The sequence below is a fragment of the Triticum urartu genome, chromosome 2 (assembly GCF_003073215.2).
Source record: "Triticum urartu cultivar G1812 chromosome 2, Tu2.1, whole genome shotgun sequence".
Classification (NCBI taxonomy): domain Eukaryota; kingdom Viridiplantae; phylum Streptophyta; class Magnoliopsida; order Poales; family Poaceae; genus Triticum; species Triticum urartu.
The window spans coordinates 577,505,923-577,520,249 of NC_053023.1; the positions used below are offsets into that span (position 1 = coordinate 577,505,923).

The window sequence follows — 14,327 nt, forward strand, 5'->3', positions numbered from 1 at the left end:
TGATCTCATATCTAAGTATAAGGCACTAGGACCAAATCCCCATGTGCCTTGGCAATCGCCAACCACTTCGCCTCCACTCGTTTGTCGCTTAGCTCATTTTATAGGGCACATATAGTTTGCTCGCCTTGTTTCTCCATGGAAAGGAGCATAGAGGAACCCTACTACCCCATGATCTTAAATTCAAGCGCCAAAGGAACACGTACCAAGATAATATTATATCGCCTTGACCACTTGCATCGAATCAGACTCGATATAATATTATTGCAACCTAGTATATTTGCTAAGATACCATTGCACAAATAAAAATAGTTCTTTTAGACACGACGCAATTTTTTCTAGAAATGAGGTGACCAAAGGAGGGAGACTATAATCCATCATGGTGTGTTTGGTTGCAAAGTTTTTCTTTTTGAAAGTATTTCAAGAACACCATAGTATCTTGAAAAACAATGTTTTCAAACACTTTGAGGTGTTTGGCTCTAGTTAAACTTGTATTTTTATAAATCACAGTATCCATATTTTTGGTATTTTGTAGTATTAAAAAGAGAGACAGAGACCCATTTTTTCTTTTAAAATCCGAGAAACGCAACAAACGCTCTCTCCAATGAAGTCTAAATACATTGCTACTATTTTTGTAAATAGTACCCCCTCTGGAAACTAATATAAGTCATTTTAGGTCATTAACTGATGTTTTCATAAACTATAGTATGCATTGTCATGGGATAAAAAACAATAGTATCAGTCTTCTAAATTTTTTTGCTTCCAGAGTCTCAACCTTATGTGCCCTGCTTGCTTGACGGGCGTGTACCGTTGATTTCAAACAAACGGCCGGGATCTGTCCTAACTCGACTCTTTTTCCACACGTCCCCGTCGCCAGTCGCCACCGCTCCCCGCCCACCTCGAAATGGATCCCGCGCCGGCGACCCCTCGCTGGAACCTGGAGCGCCCCTACCTCACCGGACGCTTCCACCAGGTAAGCCCTTCCTCTTCCCAGCAATATCCAACCCGCCCCACCAGTATTGCTGCGCCGGCCTCACATCCTCCGCTCGTGCCCTGGCAGGAGGCGAAGGTGTCCGCGGCGTCGCAGGCGCCCGGATCCAAGCCTTTCTCTCTCGACTCCTTCAGGTACGTATGGCGGATAAATTCGTGTCCTGTGGACGGTTGCCTCGTGGTTCTGTTTCCTCGGGTGGTCTCTGATGCCTGGAGTTGGTTTGAATCTGCAGCCGCGGTGCTGGCGGCGGCGCTGGGAGTGTCCTCGGATCGTACGCTGTTTCTGTGCAGGTAAGCGGAATTTTGAAAATTTCAACCGGCGAAATTGGAGCTTGGGTTTACTTGTATATGTTTGTGAACTGGAGCTAGGGTTTTGATTTTGAACTTGAGCTCAGTGATTCGGTAATTAGAAGGGTTTTGATTTTGAATTTGTGCTCAGTCATTTGGCAATTAGAAGGGTTTTGATGTGTTTTTTTGTTTTTGTTTTTTACTAGTATGTGAACTTTAAATCTTTGTTAATCGCTGTTTGAGATTGTAGCCACTGTGCAGGGAGTTCCATTGAAGTATGGGATTTTGCTTTTTGAGATTTTCTACTTCATGAATTTCAGCAATTGATATGCTCTTCTTTTTCCAGTAATGCATAGATTCTTACTTAGGCATTATCATTATTATTTTTGGATTGGATGGCCAATCTGGTGTGGATTGAAAACAGTTTGGGATAGTCTCTTTTACAAATATGCAGTTTTTTTTAAAGGAAATATGCAGTTTCTGGTCGAATGTGGTTTCAGTTTTGCATTTAGAGCATATGGGTTGGTATGTTTGCGGTGCTTTAGGAAATGATGCACTAAATATAACGTTCACTGTGATAAGACCACAGAACATTGCTGAATTTCCACACCATTTCCGAAAATAGCCATCCGGAGAGGATTAACATCTGTACTTTCAGTTAGAAATGCTAAATTGATGGAGCTTTCGCAATCAACTGTGTTGCGTAACAACTTTATTAATTGTAACTGTCCTGATTGAAATGCAGGAGCTTTTAGTTATTGATGATTTGCTATCAGCTCTGGTGGGTATTGAGGGAAGATACATTTCGATTAAGAGAGTACGCGGAAAGGAGGGATATGTTGTCTTCCAGATTGATTCTTCAATGGACCTTGCACTCCAGGTAAGCTGTGACCATGCCAAAAAAGGGAGGATATATTTGGGTTTGGCTAATCTTGCTCTTGCAGGAGTTGACTCGCCGAATTTTCCCCTTATGTGAAGATTTTGTGCTAGCAAGCCAGTTTGTGGAGTCCAGGTCTCATTTCAAAAATGGTTTGGTCAACCATGCTCTAGCGGCTGCTCTAAGGGCATTCCTCCTGGTATAGTTCCTATCATGAGAGAGACAATTTAGATTTTTCCATGTGTACAACCTTTCTTCTATTTGGGAAAGTGGGAGAAGGAATATAGTGCTGACTGTATAATGTGTTGAGGGTTCATTCTTGTATTGAGATAATCCCACTGATAGGCATTAACCTTGTTACATTGTTCTCCACAGAGCTCTTTGACAGTATCGGTGCTTCTATGTGAATTTGGCACAACATTATTAAGTCTAGTATTTTTTAATAACAGGATTATCAGGCAATGGTTGCTCAACTGGAGCATCAATTCCGTCTTGGAAGGCTCTCTGTTCAAGGATTATGGTTCTTTTGTCAAGTATTTCTTCTTTATCTGCATTTAACCAATTATTTGTAAACTTATCAGTGTCTGGTTACTGTTTTGAGCACTGTAAGTCCTGTGTTTCTTTCACAGCGGATGATGAGTTCATTGAATGCACTGGCTGTTCTAATAGAGAAGGCAATGTCCAATAATACCAGTGGTTCGGCGACACTTAATCTACTTCATAGTCAGGTAAATTTAGTGAAAGAGGTTTTTAGATCCTTGATAAGTACATTTCCCCTTTTCCTCCTAAATCTGAGCTAAACAGACCTGGCCAGCTCCTCTTTTGTTTCCCAGTGATAGAACAACTTGAGCTAAATATACCAGTGGTGCTTGAACTTGCCATGGATGTTCACTTTGGTGCCTAAACTTGAAAAATACACCAAACTAGTTCTAAAACTTGGCACGAACGTGCAAATACGGTGCCAATGTTGTCCGTAGATGTACCTTCGGGGATCCCTGTGCTAGCCACCAGAACCAACATGTTTTGTTGACAAAGAGAGTCCCTCAAGTATTATGTATTGAACAAAAAAACTCTTATGTGCATAAATTGACTGCAGCCAGTGGCCCATGTTGGAAACATTTTTTTAAAATGTAAAAAGTATGTAAATAATAATCATAATAATAAAAGTTAGATTCAAATATTCATGTGTTATTAATATTTACCTCATGCTATGCAAATATCGGTGTGCACACAGAGTAAATATATAGAGGTATGCGATAAAAAAATTTACTTTTAGAAATACTAATTATTTGGAAAATACTATTTTAAATATAACATATGAGTGTTTCAAACTGTTCATAAACAAACATTGAAAATAGACAGTCATGGATTATATTTAACAATGATATACAAATATATAAAATGTACAGTCATGAATAATATATATGAATTATAACAATGTTTGAATAATATAAATAATTCATTTATTTTAGATTACCATTTGTAAATATTCGTTCAATTATTCAAACATTTGAATAATTATTAACATATTTTCAATTTTTATATTTACAAATATTTTTAAACAATCATGTATTATATTTAAAAATGAATTTTCTAAATAATAAGTCAATATTTCTAAAACTTACAGGAACATTTTTTAGTAAGTTATTTTATTAAACTCCTCTATATATTTATTTTTTGTGCACACGGATATTTGTGTAGCATGGGGTAATTATTACTCACACATATTTGAATCTGCATTTTATTATTATGATTAGTACTAATATGCTTTTCACTTTTTTTTGAAAAAATAACGTGTGCAAAATGGGCCACTGGCTACAGCCAATTTATGGGCACAAGACTTTTATATAAAATACATATAAATGGAGTTGCCATTTTTATAACCAGTACATGTTTGGTAATAGTGGGTATCGCAACTAGCGAGCACACATCAGGTTGCTTGTTCGATTCCTGTCGCATGTTTTCATTCTTCATATTAATTTTTCTAATGTACTGACAGGTGGGTCCACTAGTTATAGAGTCAAGTAATAATTCTGTTTCCTAGCTACAATTGGGGCCTACGCCATGTCGGTGCCACATCATCCATATACGGCACTTTGCATCTACAGATGGGATTAGCACCGTATTTGCACGTTCGTGCCAAGTTTTAGAACCAGTTCGGTGTATTTTTCAAGTTCAGGCACTAAAGTGAACATCCATGACAAGTTAAAGCACCACTAGCGTATTTACCTCGAACAACTTCTATAGAACTAATCTTTTAAGGTTCAGTTCTTCATAGCTTGTTTAGCTTAGTCCACGCGATTATCTCTTTTACCATGTAATTTAATAATCCTATCTTTCTAATTAGGCAAAGGCGATGGCTGGCGATAGTGCTGTTCGGTCATTACTGGAGAAGATGACCGATTGTGCAAGTGCAGCATACCTCAGGATGTTGGAAAGGTTTGTGATGGTTCGTAACTACCTTTATCATTCAGTTTTAGGACTGAGGCACTTCCTCGATCCATAAAAATTCTATATTGGCTAGCTGTGTCTTATTTGGACTTTTAATATTGGGTGTTGCTTAGAAAAAATATTTTAGTAAGCTTGTTTGCAGCGTCATTAATTTCACTTTCTGATTATCATTTTAGATGGGTGTATGAGGGTGTCATAGATGACCCTTATGGTGAATTCTTCATTGCTGAAAACAAATCTCTGCAGAAGGTACTTATTGACTTGTAAAATTTTGGATCTACTTAACGTCCACTGTTCTCTGTATTTACCTAAAATGCTGGGCATATTTGTGTCTTAAGTTAATCAGGTGCTTTGCCTTCTTCTTTTATTTTGGTAGGAGAGTCTGACTCAAGATTATGATGCCAAATATTGGCAGCAACGGTACAGCCTAAAAGATGGCATCCCTAGTTTTCTCAATAATGTTGCTGCCACCATTCTGACAACAGGAAAGTATCTTAATGTTATGAGAGAATGTGGGCACAATGTTCAGGTACACATGATTATTCTTTGGTTGAATGATAGAGTATTATGTTATATTTGTGTTTACAAAATGCACTTATGTTGGATATTTTATTTAGGTTTCCCTGTCAGAAAACTCTAAGCTGACGAGCTTTGGTTCAAACCACCAATATCTTGAGTGCATCAAATCTGCTTATGATTTTGCAAGTGGTGAGCTCTTGACTCTAATGAAGGATAAGGTAACGACTGTTTGTAGGTAATATACTACTGCGTTTCACTCGCTTCTAAGGTCACTTGCTAAATTCAGTGTGCATATTTACAGTATGATCTCATTGGGAAACTGCGATCATTGAAGCGCTATCTACTTCTTGACCAAGTATGTGTAACATTTACTCTTCATAGTTTTGTGTTGTTACTATATATAAGTACTCATTGACTTACATCTGATGTACATCTACACCTGGGCTTTATGATTTTGAATATTATGTGCGTGTAGTCTGTTAAAATACAGAAAAACACATTCTTTGTGCATTCTGTTTTATGAATGCCTTAATAGTGAGAATGATTCATGTTGCCCAACTTGATTTTAAACATTCATGTTTATTTTTCTCGCACTAGTTATCTAATTTGTTTCCTTTAGTTTTGCAGGGTGATTTTTTGGTTCATTTTATGGATATTGCCCGAGAGGAGCTTACAAAGAAACCAGAAGATATATCCGTTGAAAAACTTCAGGTTCCTCTTGTGCTATGTTGTTGTCTCTTTGTTTCTCGTCATGGTGAAAACAGATTTTTGTCAGCTCTTGTCATGATAATTGATAAGCTAACTGTCCGCCATTGTGTTATTCTCTCTCTATTCATTATCTACACCAGTCTCTTGTTGACATTGCGTTGCGAAGTACAGCAGCTGCTTCCGATCCAAGTCATGAAGATTTGACTTGTTGCATTGTAAGTCTATTATCCGAGTCTAGTCAAATCATACTGTATCCGTTGACTATCATATTCACATATTTTATGAAACAGGAAAGAAGTTCCCTGCTTAAAAAGCTGACAACCCTGAAAGACTTGGACTGTGCTTACTCTTCAGACAAGCTTGCTGCAGCTGATGTTGATCAGCCCATGACATTAAACATAACTGGCTTGGAAACGTTCTGCCTTGGCTACAAGGTTTTTGTTTGTATTTTCTTTAAGTATTTCTCATTGCATTTATCTTGTGATAGTGAAATGATATACCTGAACGATATTGCAGATTCCATGGCCACTATCTCTTGTAATTTCAAGGAAGGCTTTAACAAAGTATCAATTGATCTTTCGTCTATTGTTTCACTGCAAACATGTTAGTCGCCAATTGTGTCAAGCGTGGCAGATCCAACAAGTATGACATAACCTTATATCCATTAAGTCAGTTACATTATTATTTTTGTTTACATACTCATGTCAACCTCTCAAACAGGGGTTCCGGTCTGTCAAGATTCTAGGAACACCAATTCTACGGTCATCGATTCTTTGTCGCAGCATGCTCAAGTTTGTAAACAGCCTTCTACATTATCTAACTTTTGAGGTAAACCATCCATACCAGTTTCACCATACCTACTGTTACTGAAGGTGATAAAATTGTTAATTACTCCTTGGCCCTCAGGTTCTTGAACCAAACTGGCATTCAATGCATGGCCGCCTTCAAACTGCAAGGAGCATCGATGAGGTTTTAACCATGTCCTTATGATTAAGTTATCTGCACCGCCAACAGTGCAGATTACGTTACTTTTGCTGTGATGCTGATTGCAGGTCATCCAGATACACGATTTCTTCCTCCAGAAGTGTCTAAAGGAATGCTTGCTGTTGTTGCCTGAGCTCCTCATGGTCTGTCCTTGCTCTTTGTCTGTTTGTTTAAAATAATTAAAAGGAAATTACAGTTCAAAAGTAATTGTTACGCATCAATAACTGCAGTCCATTTTCTTCTTTTTAACTGTTGACGAACTATCTGTTTAATTCAATGACCCTTGTTGTCATGATCTTTACATGCTCGACCTGTAAAGAGTGAAGGCATCATGTGTCCTAACTTGAATGTTGTGAATCATCTACACGTGGCCAAAGTTCAACATTTAGCTCATATTCCATCAAAACGCCATGCTTATCTCATCCTTATTTTCCATTAAGGAGTCATAAGAGTTATAACTTTGGTTTGTCGGATGGGACTGAGGCCTTGTTTGTTTGGGCTTCGGCTTGCATAGAATCAGTTGTGGATTCACTGTGGTGGAAAAGCTGATTCGCTGAGGAATCAGCTGCAGTGAAGGTTAGCCGTTTGGCAAAGTAGCTGTGGGTTCGGCTTTGATCCAGTGAAAAGGCTGAAACGCCCCTAAAGTCCCGAGATGAGTGTAGGGAGGCCGGCGTGCTCACCCCAGCTGGCGCCATTGATACACGAGAAGATAGGTGACACGCTCCGGGAGGTAGGGATGCCGGCATGCTCCGGCGTTGGAGAGGTGTCCTGCTACTCGAGGTCCGGGAGGCCGGCTTTGGGTCAAGGTTGCAGAGGACAGAGGGGAGGTGGCAGACGATCGGAGTTGGGCCGAGGTGACAGGCAACCAGCGACCGACGTCCGGGAAAGGCGGTGAACGACTGAGAGGAGGATCCGTTGAGGTGACCCGTGTTGGGACGGCGGCGGCGGCGCCCGATGTGGCTAGAAAACCTAGCCTTGATCTGTTTCAGGACGGGGGCATCGAACGAGACGAGTACTCGATGGCTGCCTGCGGTGGCATTTTTGCCGTAATTACCGTGAAGTGCCAGGGGCGGGGTTGACGTGGGAACCAGCTTCGCTGCTGAAGTACCCCCATGGGTGCTTCAGCCCATTGCACTTCGAACAGCCTGAATCGGCTCTCGGCTTCGATTCCACAGCTGGCCTAATCTACGCGTTTGTTTCAGCTTCAGATTAATCCTATGAGAATCTGCCTTGTAAATCTGAAACAAACAGGGCCTGAGTTTTGCAAATTTATTAACCCGTGTGTTTCTTTTCAAACGTAGCTATAGTGCATAATCTGTTGGGAAAATGTAGCTATATATGGTGACATAGTTAAAAAAAGTGCGCCTAAGCGAGCGGTTAAGTGCGCCTAGGCTCTAGGCGATAGCAAAACGCCTAGCGCATAGCTGCGCTTAATCTGCGCATAATTGCGCATAAGCATGCGCTTTGGTCAGAAAAGCGCAAGGCGGTGGCAGAACGCACAATTAACGGCTTGCGCTTTTTTGAACTATGATATGGTCTCGAAACAATATTTTGAAGCGGGCACCATTTAGCATCGTGCTTGCCGTAAAAGCAACAACTTATTATCATTTATCTGTGATGTGCAGAAAGTTGAGAAGCTGAAAGCATTATGTCTCCAATACGCGACTTCCATCCAGCTCTTGATGCCGTCCATCGAGGTCGCTGCTCCTGAGAGCAAATCGAAATCTGGGTCGTCGAGAGCAAGAGCCAAGAGATCACAGGACAGAGACGAGCAACTGAAACTAGCATCCGAGAACGTCGTGATGTCGCAGTCAATCCTGTATGTATCTCGATGTCCCAGTCAGTCAATTTTACAAAGTCTCGTTCCTACGCAGTTCAGGATTGTAACACACCATCTTGCCTTGTCTGCCGCAGGAAATTCGAGTCGGAGTTCAACGCGGAGCTCCAGAGCCTCGCTCCTACGCTGAGCAAGAGCTCACAGGCCGAACCGTACCTGACCCATCTCGCGCAGTGCATTCTCGGCGTCGGAATCGACCAGTGAGCTTCTTCAGGGGTTCCATGTTCAGATGGTTGCAAAGTTTGCATGTGTGGTTGTGTGCGTGTGCGATTCCGCGGCGCGGCAGTGCGCTTGCTGCCGTCGACGCCGGTGTGCGGTCTTGTGGGTGAGCTGGAAACTTGTAAAACATACAGAATTATGCTTCCACGTGGTGGATGTAGTCATGTAGATGCTTGGTTAGGCTTTAATTAGCTGGTGCTGTAGGCTGGTGTAACTGTTTGATTATACATACTCTGGTGGTGTGTTTGTGTGCTGCGATTCAGCATGCCAGGCTCTGTGCCTCAGGGACTGGCTCGTGTTGTTTGAGACGAGTCGCCGATGTAGTAAGCCTGCAGCTTCAAGAGCCTGGCTACGACTCAGAGGGTAAGCCTCATTTTTTTTTTTGAGGATCAGGGGAAGCCTCAATTGTGACCTGTGGTTTGTTCCGTCCATGTGTTGTGTGCGTGCGTGATGGGCCGAACTTTTTTCCCTTTTCTTTTTCATTTTATGATACTGTGATCGGCCAAACTGGGTACCACATGTTATGTTATCAAACGTCGTAATGATTGGTCTGGTACCTGCATCCCATTTCATGTGTAGAGAAGCACCACTGCAGACTAAATAATGCCTGTCGTGCATCACCACTAACACCCGCCTCGAAGCACCACTGCATCCACTTGGCAAGGAGGCCAGGGCTTCTTTGGTACTCTCTTTATAAAGAAATATAATAGCGTTTAGTTCACTAGAGTAGTAACCTAAACGCTTTTATATTTCTCTATGGAAGGGGTACAAAGGAATTCCATAGGATTTGAACCCTTAGGAATATGTCCTGTGATGATAGCTTTGATTTGCGAGATTGGAAACCTTAGAATTTTTTTTGTAGGATCCATTCGTATTATATTTTGGAGGAAAATTTTCATCCACTCAAACCTTTTTAAACAATTCCTTTTGTTTATCCGACGCTATCAGACACCCCCTCAAATCCTGTAGAGCACTATAGGACATGTCACTCATCCTGCATTTTTCCTATTCCTGTGTTTTCACTGTTTTTGAGAATCCTGCGCGGCCACGATGCGGGCGAAAGAGACGAAGCTGGCTTGCGACCTGACGTTTTCCCCGTACTTGTCAAAGTTTCGGGTCCATATCCACGCAGACGGAACACGCCGGTGGGACGATCTGAAGCCGGAAAGAGGCCGCAATCCAGCGCACGACGCCCCTTCTTTCACCGCCCGCACCGGTCGACGGCCGATCCCCTGAACCTTCACTGCGCACCCACCCGCAGTTAGCTCACTTCCCACTCACACACTCCTTCACTGCCCAGTACCCACCCCACTGCCATCGCCCCCACCACCGGTACTACCAGCAGGTCCAGCGCCACCATCGCCCTACGCCCCCACAGCAACACGAGAAAACCACCGCAAGCACGCGCCCCGCTCCGCCCCGAGACGCGACGGTGGAACCCGGCAGGCACGAGCACGGCGCGCGGACACATAGCCCGAGCGCGCGCGATGGCAGTCGGAGGGCGGCGCGCGGCGGCGGCGGGGTGCGGGCGGTGGTGCCTGGTGATCCTCGCCGTGGCCTCCGCGCTCGGCGTCTCCGGGCCCGCACTCTACTGGCGCTACAAGAAGGGCTTCTCCTCCGCCGCGGCCGCCGTCTCCGCCCCCTCCTGCCCGCCCTGCACCTGCGACTGCCCGCCGCCGCTCTCCCTCCAGTCCATCGCGCCCGGTGAGAGCCCCCCTCTCTTCAGATCTCGCACCGACGCGCGGTTCTATGCATAACGAAAATGGGCCCATCGGTTGAGACTAGCGTTAACTAGGTGGATGCGGTTGCTTATGAGTGTCGACGGACTGAATACACTGCTAGCAATAGACAATTTATATTGTACATATATGCTTTTAACTGGATCGATAAAGTGATGTCTGACATGGTTTTGCATTTCCTTCCTTTGCAGGGCTCGTGAACTTCTCAATTTCAGGTTTGAGCTCCTTCTTCACAGTCCATTTAATAGAGGTTCAGTATTATCCAGTCTTCTCATTGTAATTTGTTGAGTGTGCACCGTCAAAAAAAATTTGTTGAGTGTGAACTGAAACAAGAGAGAGTATAGCTGACATCTGATGGAGAACGACGTCACTTGTGAAGTTCTGATCATGATATTTTCTATACCAGACAGTTCAACCTGCAACTTTAGAATTTCCTGGAATCTTATCACCCTCCGACACAATTTAGACGTCCAGGGTTGTTGACATGCCTGTCATTTTAATGGTGTTATTCTTCACAGTTCCTGTTGCCAAATTGTTTGAACAAAGTAGTGCCTGTCAGCAGTACTGAAGTTTTATAGTAACCAAAACATAAGTAATACTCTATGAAGTGTTAGGTAAAATATTATCCCCAGTTTGTTTTATGTTCATATATTGCTCTTTTAAACTACTGGCGAGTTAAGTATCAGGCTGGATATAGATCATTTTGCAGTTTCTGAAAGACTTGACTCTTAAGGACTTCAGCATGAAACCTGTGAGATTTGTCTAATGATAGACTCTATTGAATGACCTAGTGTATACTATTTGCTAAATCAACCAAATATATTGAGAAAAACGTGTGTTTATATTTGCTCAGAGTTTTGATGCTTTTGTCGTATAGTAATGTGAACAATACACAAGAAAGGCTAATGATGCTGTTGTTCTTAATTTATGTTGGTATGCATCATATGCTCACAAGCTTAGGTCCAAATATTACTTCTTATGTACAATACCATCCAAATTCTTGGTTTGTCTCATAACACATTAACTTTTTGCAACCAAACATGGATTACTTCATGCTATTTCCAGTGGCACCTTAACATTAAAACCAAACATGGATTACTTCCTGTTATTTCTAGTAAGGGGTGATTACTCCCCTGCACTGGTTTTACATGCCATGCAGCTTACAAATGCCGACAAAGTAATACATTTTTCTCAGTAGTATCTATCAACCACTTAAGAAACTAGCACTACACCTGCACATATGGCTTTCACCTACATAACTCATCGTTGATGGTACAATTACAAATGCTCTATAAGAGAAATTAGTGTAAACCATTTCCAGTATTGCTGCCCAAGTTCTTGTGAGCTGGAACTATCGTAAATTCCTTTTCACATGGTTATATCTGTTATGAGGCTGTGTTGACTGGAAAAATAATTTGAATTGAAATATGCAGCTTGCGGCACAAATGACCCTGAGCGTACCAAGGAGATGGAGAAGCAGTTTGTTGATCTCCTCAACGAGGAACTCAAGCTGCAGCAGGTTGTAGCTGAGGAGCACATCCATCACATGAATGCCACACTTGTCGAAGCAAAAAGACAGGCTACCCTGTACCAGCGAGAGGCGGAGAAGTGTAACGCGGCCACAGAGACTTGTGAGGAAGCCAGGGAGAAGTCTGAGGGGGCAATCTCAAAGGAGAGGAAACTGACAGCACTGTGGGAACGCCGAGCTCGCGAATCGGGTTGGCAGGATTCTCGAGCCGCGACCGCCGCACGATAGCTTGGTAAGCAGTTTGCTTCTGCAGGTAAAAGTATTTGCAGCAGACGACATTTTTACCATACCGTCACCGAGCAATGTTAGCTGTAATGGTCCACGTGTAATGTTTGCCAGTGTATTATGAGTTGTCCCAGTTGAAGTATAGTTACTCTAGACACTGTAGATTCCTTATAAATGTAACTAGTATACATTGTTTAAGCATGCAAGCTTTATTGTAACGTATATTGAAGACATTCAGTGTAGTGTTGTGGCTGTAGATCAAAAGGCGGTTTCTGCCTTCGACGAAATTCAGTAATGCATCTGCAGTTTGATTCACAGTATCGAGCTTCAAGCTATTTTTACCAGCAGGCTCGTGGAGACAGATCTTGCTTTACTTTTGGTCTTTATTTTCATGGTGTTCAGCAAGATGATGCACATCTTCTTAGAGCTAGTGCTTGGTACCATCATATGTTCGGAATGTGCACTATTTCTGTTAGCATGGAGACACCTTCAGTTTTTCTTTTTTGACGGGTGGAGACACCTTAAGTTAGTACTGTTCAGTGCTTGTAGTTGGGAAATACCATTTGTTTTGGGTTGTGTTTATTCCAAGAGGAGCCCAACATTTTGCACCAGCATATGAACTGCTCAGAGAATAAAAGCTGCACCAGGCGAAAAGTAATGCTCCCTCCATCCCAAATGTGTAATCTTTTTATTTTACCAGCAGATTCATGGATAGGCCCGTGCAAAAAGAGTAAATGTCAGTTTGGAAAAAAAATGCCCGTGGAAAACGAGTAAAAAAGTAGTGGCCCATACAGGTCTCGAACCTGTGACCTTCGCGTTATTAGCACGACGCTCTAACCAGCTGAGCTAATAGGCCAATTTGATATATGAAATGGTTATAATACATCACTACCTGTAAGTTAGGAGAACCAAGGAATATATATACTACCGCCCCGAAATCAGATGCTGCTCTAGCATTACTCCCTACATGATCCTACACGCTTCCGTGTTCTCGTCGTCGAAATAATGGAGGTCCCATCGCGGCGGCCTCTGGAACTCGTTGCCTAGAACGGCGTCCATGTCCGGCGCCGGACGGCCGTAACCGTAAGGAGCGTAAGCATCGTCGTCGGGCTCCTGCTTCTCTTCCTCCTGGTTTTCTTCTTCTGGGTCCGGAGGCAGAATCTCCGCCTCCTTCCCGGTCTTCTTCTTGAGCTTCCTCAGCACCTTCTCGGCCTTGAAATCCCCCGTCACCATCACCTTGTTCTCCTCCCTGTCCACCTCCACCGTCTCCACGCCTGCAACCATGGACGGTCATCAGACGTTTACTCCCCATAACATGAACAGGCGTGGAATTCAGCACTTAGTTCTTATTTTTAGTAGTACCATCGATTTTCTTGATGGTGCGGCGCACCGATCTTTCGCAGGCGTCGCAGTGCATGTATACCCTCACGTTCACCGTGACGCTCTGCACAGGGAACAGGTAGCAGGCGCTCCTCCGTGAGTGAACAGAACAGAGGAGGATCGTGTGTGGAAACGGAACTTGGAATGTGTAAATGAACATGGATTCAGATTCCTGCAAGTTCATTATTTGGGGGGTGAAAAATGCTTACATTCGCGGATGCAGCATTCTCCTCTCCCATGACGCCTACTGAAACTCCGGAGAACGCGATAAGCAGAACACCCTGAACAGATGCGGAACATGGGATGTAAGCGAGCGTGGTTCTGAATCAAGGTGGGCAGAACAGAAGGAGCGTCGACCCCATGTTCTAGCTTCGATAATTATGGTCTCAAACCAGGATTACGAGAAGCGCGTAGCGTTCTTATGATCCTGGGAAAGTGAGAAACGGGAAGGAAATGCAAAATCCCCAGCTGCATTGACGCATTGTGTTGCATGCAGAGCTTGCTCGGCATGCATGCGGAAAGCTCTTCTTACCCGGCTGTTTTGTTCATGTCGATTGCGTGTGCGCTATAGCTCCCCTCCTGGTA

General features: G+C 43.0%; 3 protein-coding genes and 1 non-coding gene across 5 annotated transcripts; 2 read left to right on the forward strand and 2 right to left on the reverse strand.

Annotated features, from left to right (window-relative positions):
* Window positions 1-812: 812 nt before the first annotated feature.
* LOC125538884 (gamma-tubulin complex component 2) lies at window positions 813-9,295 on the forward strand. Of its 2 annotated transcripts, XM_048702198.1 has the most exons (21): window positions 813-970; window positions 1,058-1,122; window positions 1,221-1,278; window positions 2,021-2,155; window positions 2,220-2,351; window positions 2,602-2,685; window positions 2,782-2,880; window positions 4,500-4,591; window positions 4,780-4,852; window positions 4,980-5,132; window positions 5,221-5,340; window positions 5,424-5,477; window positions 5,750-5,833; window positions 5,971-6,045; window positions 6,121-6,264; window positions 6,347-6,472; window positions 6,551-6,658; window positions 6,737-6,799; window positions 6,883-6,957; window positions 8,440-8,633; window positions 8,729-9,295. In XM_048702198.1, exons 1-21 carry the CDS (start codon window positions 902-904, stop codon window positions 8,853-8,855), a joined length of 2,130 nt encoding a protein of 709 aa, XP_048558155.1. In that variant the 5' UTR covers window positions 813-901; the 3' UTR covers window positions 8,856-9,295. The 2 variants fall into 2 exon arrangements, with proteins under 2 accessions (XP_048558155.1, XP_048558154.1); XM_048702197.1 differs by having other exon boundaries at window positions 841-1,122.
* A 742-nt stretch (window positions 9,296-10,037) lies between these two features.
* On the forward strand, window positions 10,038-12,677 carry LOC125538885. The gene is made up of 3 exons (XM_048702199.1): window positions 10,038-10,574; window positions 10,801-10,824; window positions 12,043-12,677. Exons 1-3 carry the CDS (start codon window positions 10,358-10,360, stop codon window positions 12,363-12,365), a joined length of 564 nt encoding a protein of 187 aa, XP_048558156.1. The 5' UTR covers window positions 10,038-10,357; the 3' UTR covers window positions 12,366-12,677.
* Window positions 12,678-13,144: 467 nt separating this feature from the next.
* TRNAI-AAU lies at window positions 13,145-13,218 on the reverse strand. The gene has a single exon. It is a non-coding gene; the product is annotated as a tRNA-Ile (tRNA).
* LOC125533675 (heavy metal-associated isoprenylated plant protein 20-like) lies at window positions 13,207-14,120 on the reverse strand. The gene is made up of 3 exons (XM_048697047.1): window positions 13,952-14,120; window positions 13,725-13,806; window positions 13,207-13,636 (listed from the first exon to the last, which is right to left on the reverse strand). Exons 1-3 carry the CDS (start codon window positions 13,979-13,981, stop codon window positions 13,326-13,328), a joined length of 423 nt encoding a protein of 140 aa, XP_048553004.1. The 5' UTR covers window positions 13,982-14,120; the 3' UTR covers window positions 13,207-13,325.
* Between the last annotated feature and the right edge of the window lie 207 nt (window positions 14,121-14,327).

Coding starts and splice junctions, on each gene's coding strand:
- LOC125533675 (XM_048697047.1), bottom strand. CDS start 13,981: ATGGGAGAGGAGAATGCTGCATCCGCGAAT. Junction 13,807..13,951: donor AGAATGCTGCATCCGCGAAT/GTAAGCATTTTT, acceptor TTCCCTGTGCAG/AGCGTCACGGTGAACGTGAG. Junction 13,637..13,724: donor CACCATCAAGAAAATCGATG/GTACTACTAAAA, acceptor CCATGGTTGCAG/GCGTGGAGACGGTGGAGGTG.
- LOC125538885 (XM_048702199.1), top strand. CDS start 10,358: ATGGCAGTCGGAGGGCGGCGCGCGGCGGCGGCGGGGTGCGGGCGGTGG. Junction 10,575..10,800: donor CCTCCAGTCCATCGCGCCCG/GTGAGAGCCCCC, acceptor CTTCCTTTGCAG/GGCTCGTGAACTTCTCAATT. Junction 10,825..12,042: donor CGTGAACTTCTCAATTTCAG/GTTTGAGCTCCT, acceptor TGAAATATGCAG/CTTGCGGCACAAATGACCCT.
- LOC125538884 (XM_048702197.1), top strand. CDS start 902: ATGGATCCCGCGCCGGCGACCCCTCGCTGGAACCTGGAGCGCCCCTAC. Junction 2,881..4,499: donor TTAATCTACTTCATAGTCAG/GTAAATTTAGTG, acceptor CTTTCTAATTAG/GCAAAGGCGATGGCTGGCGA. Junction 6,046..6,120: donor AAGATTTGACTTGTTGCATT/GTAAGTCTATTA, acceptor TTTATGAAACAG/GAAAGAAGTTCCCTGCTTAA.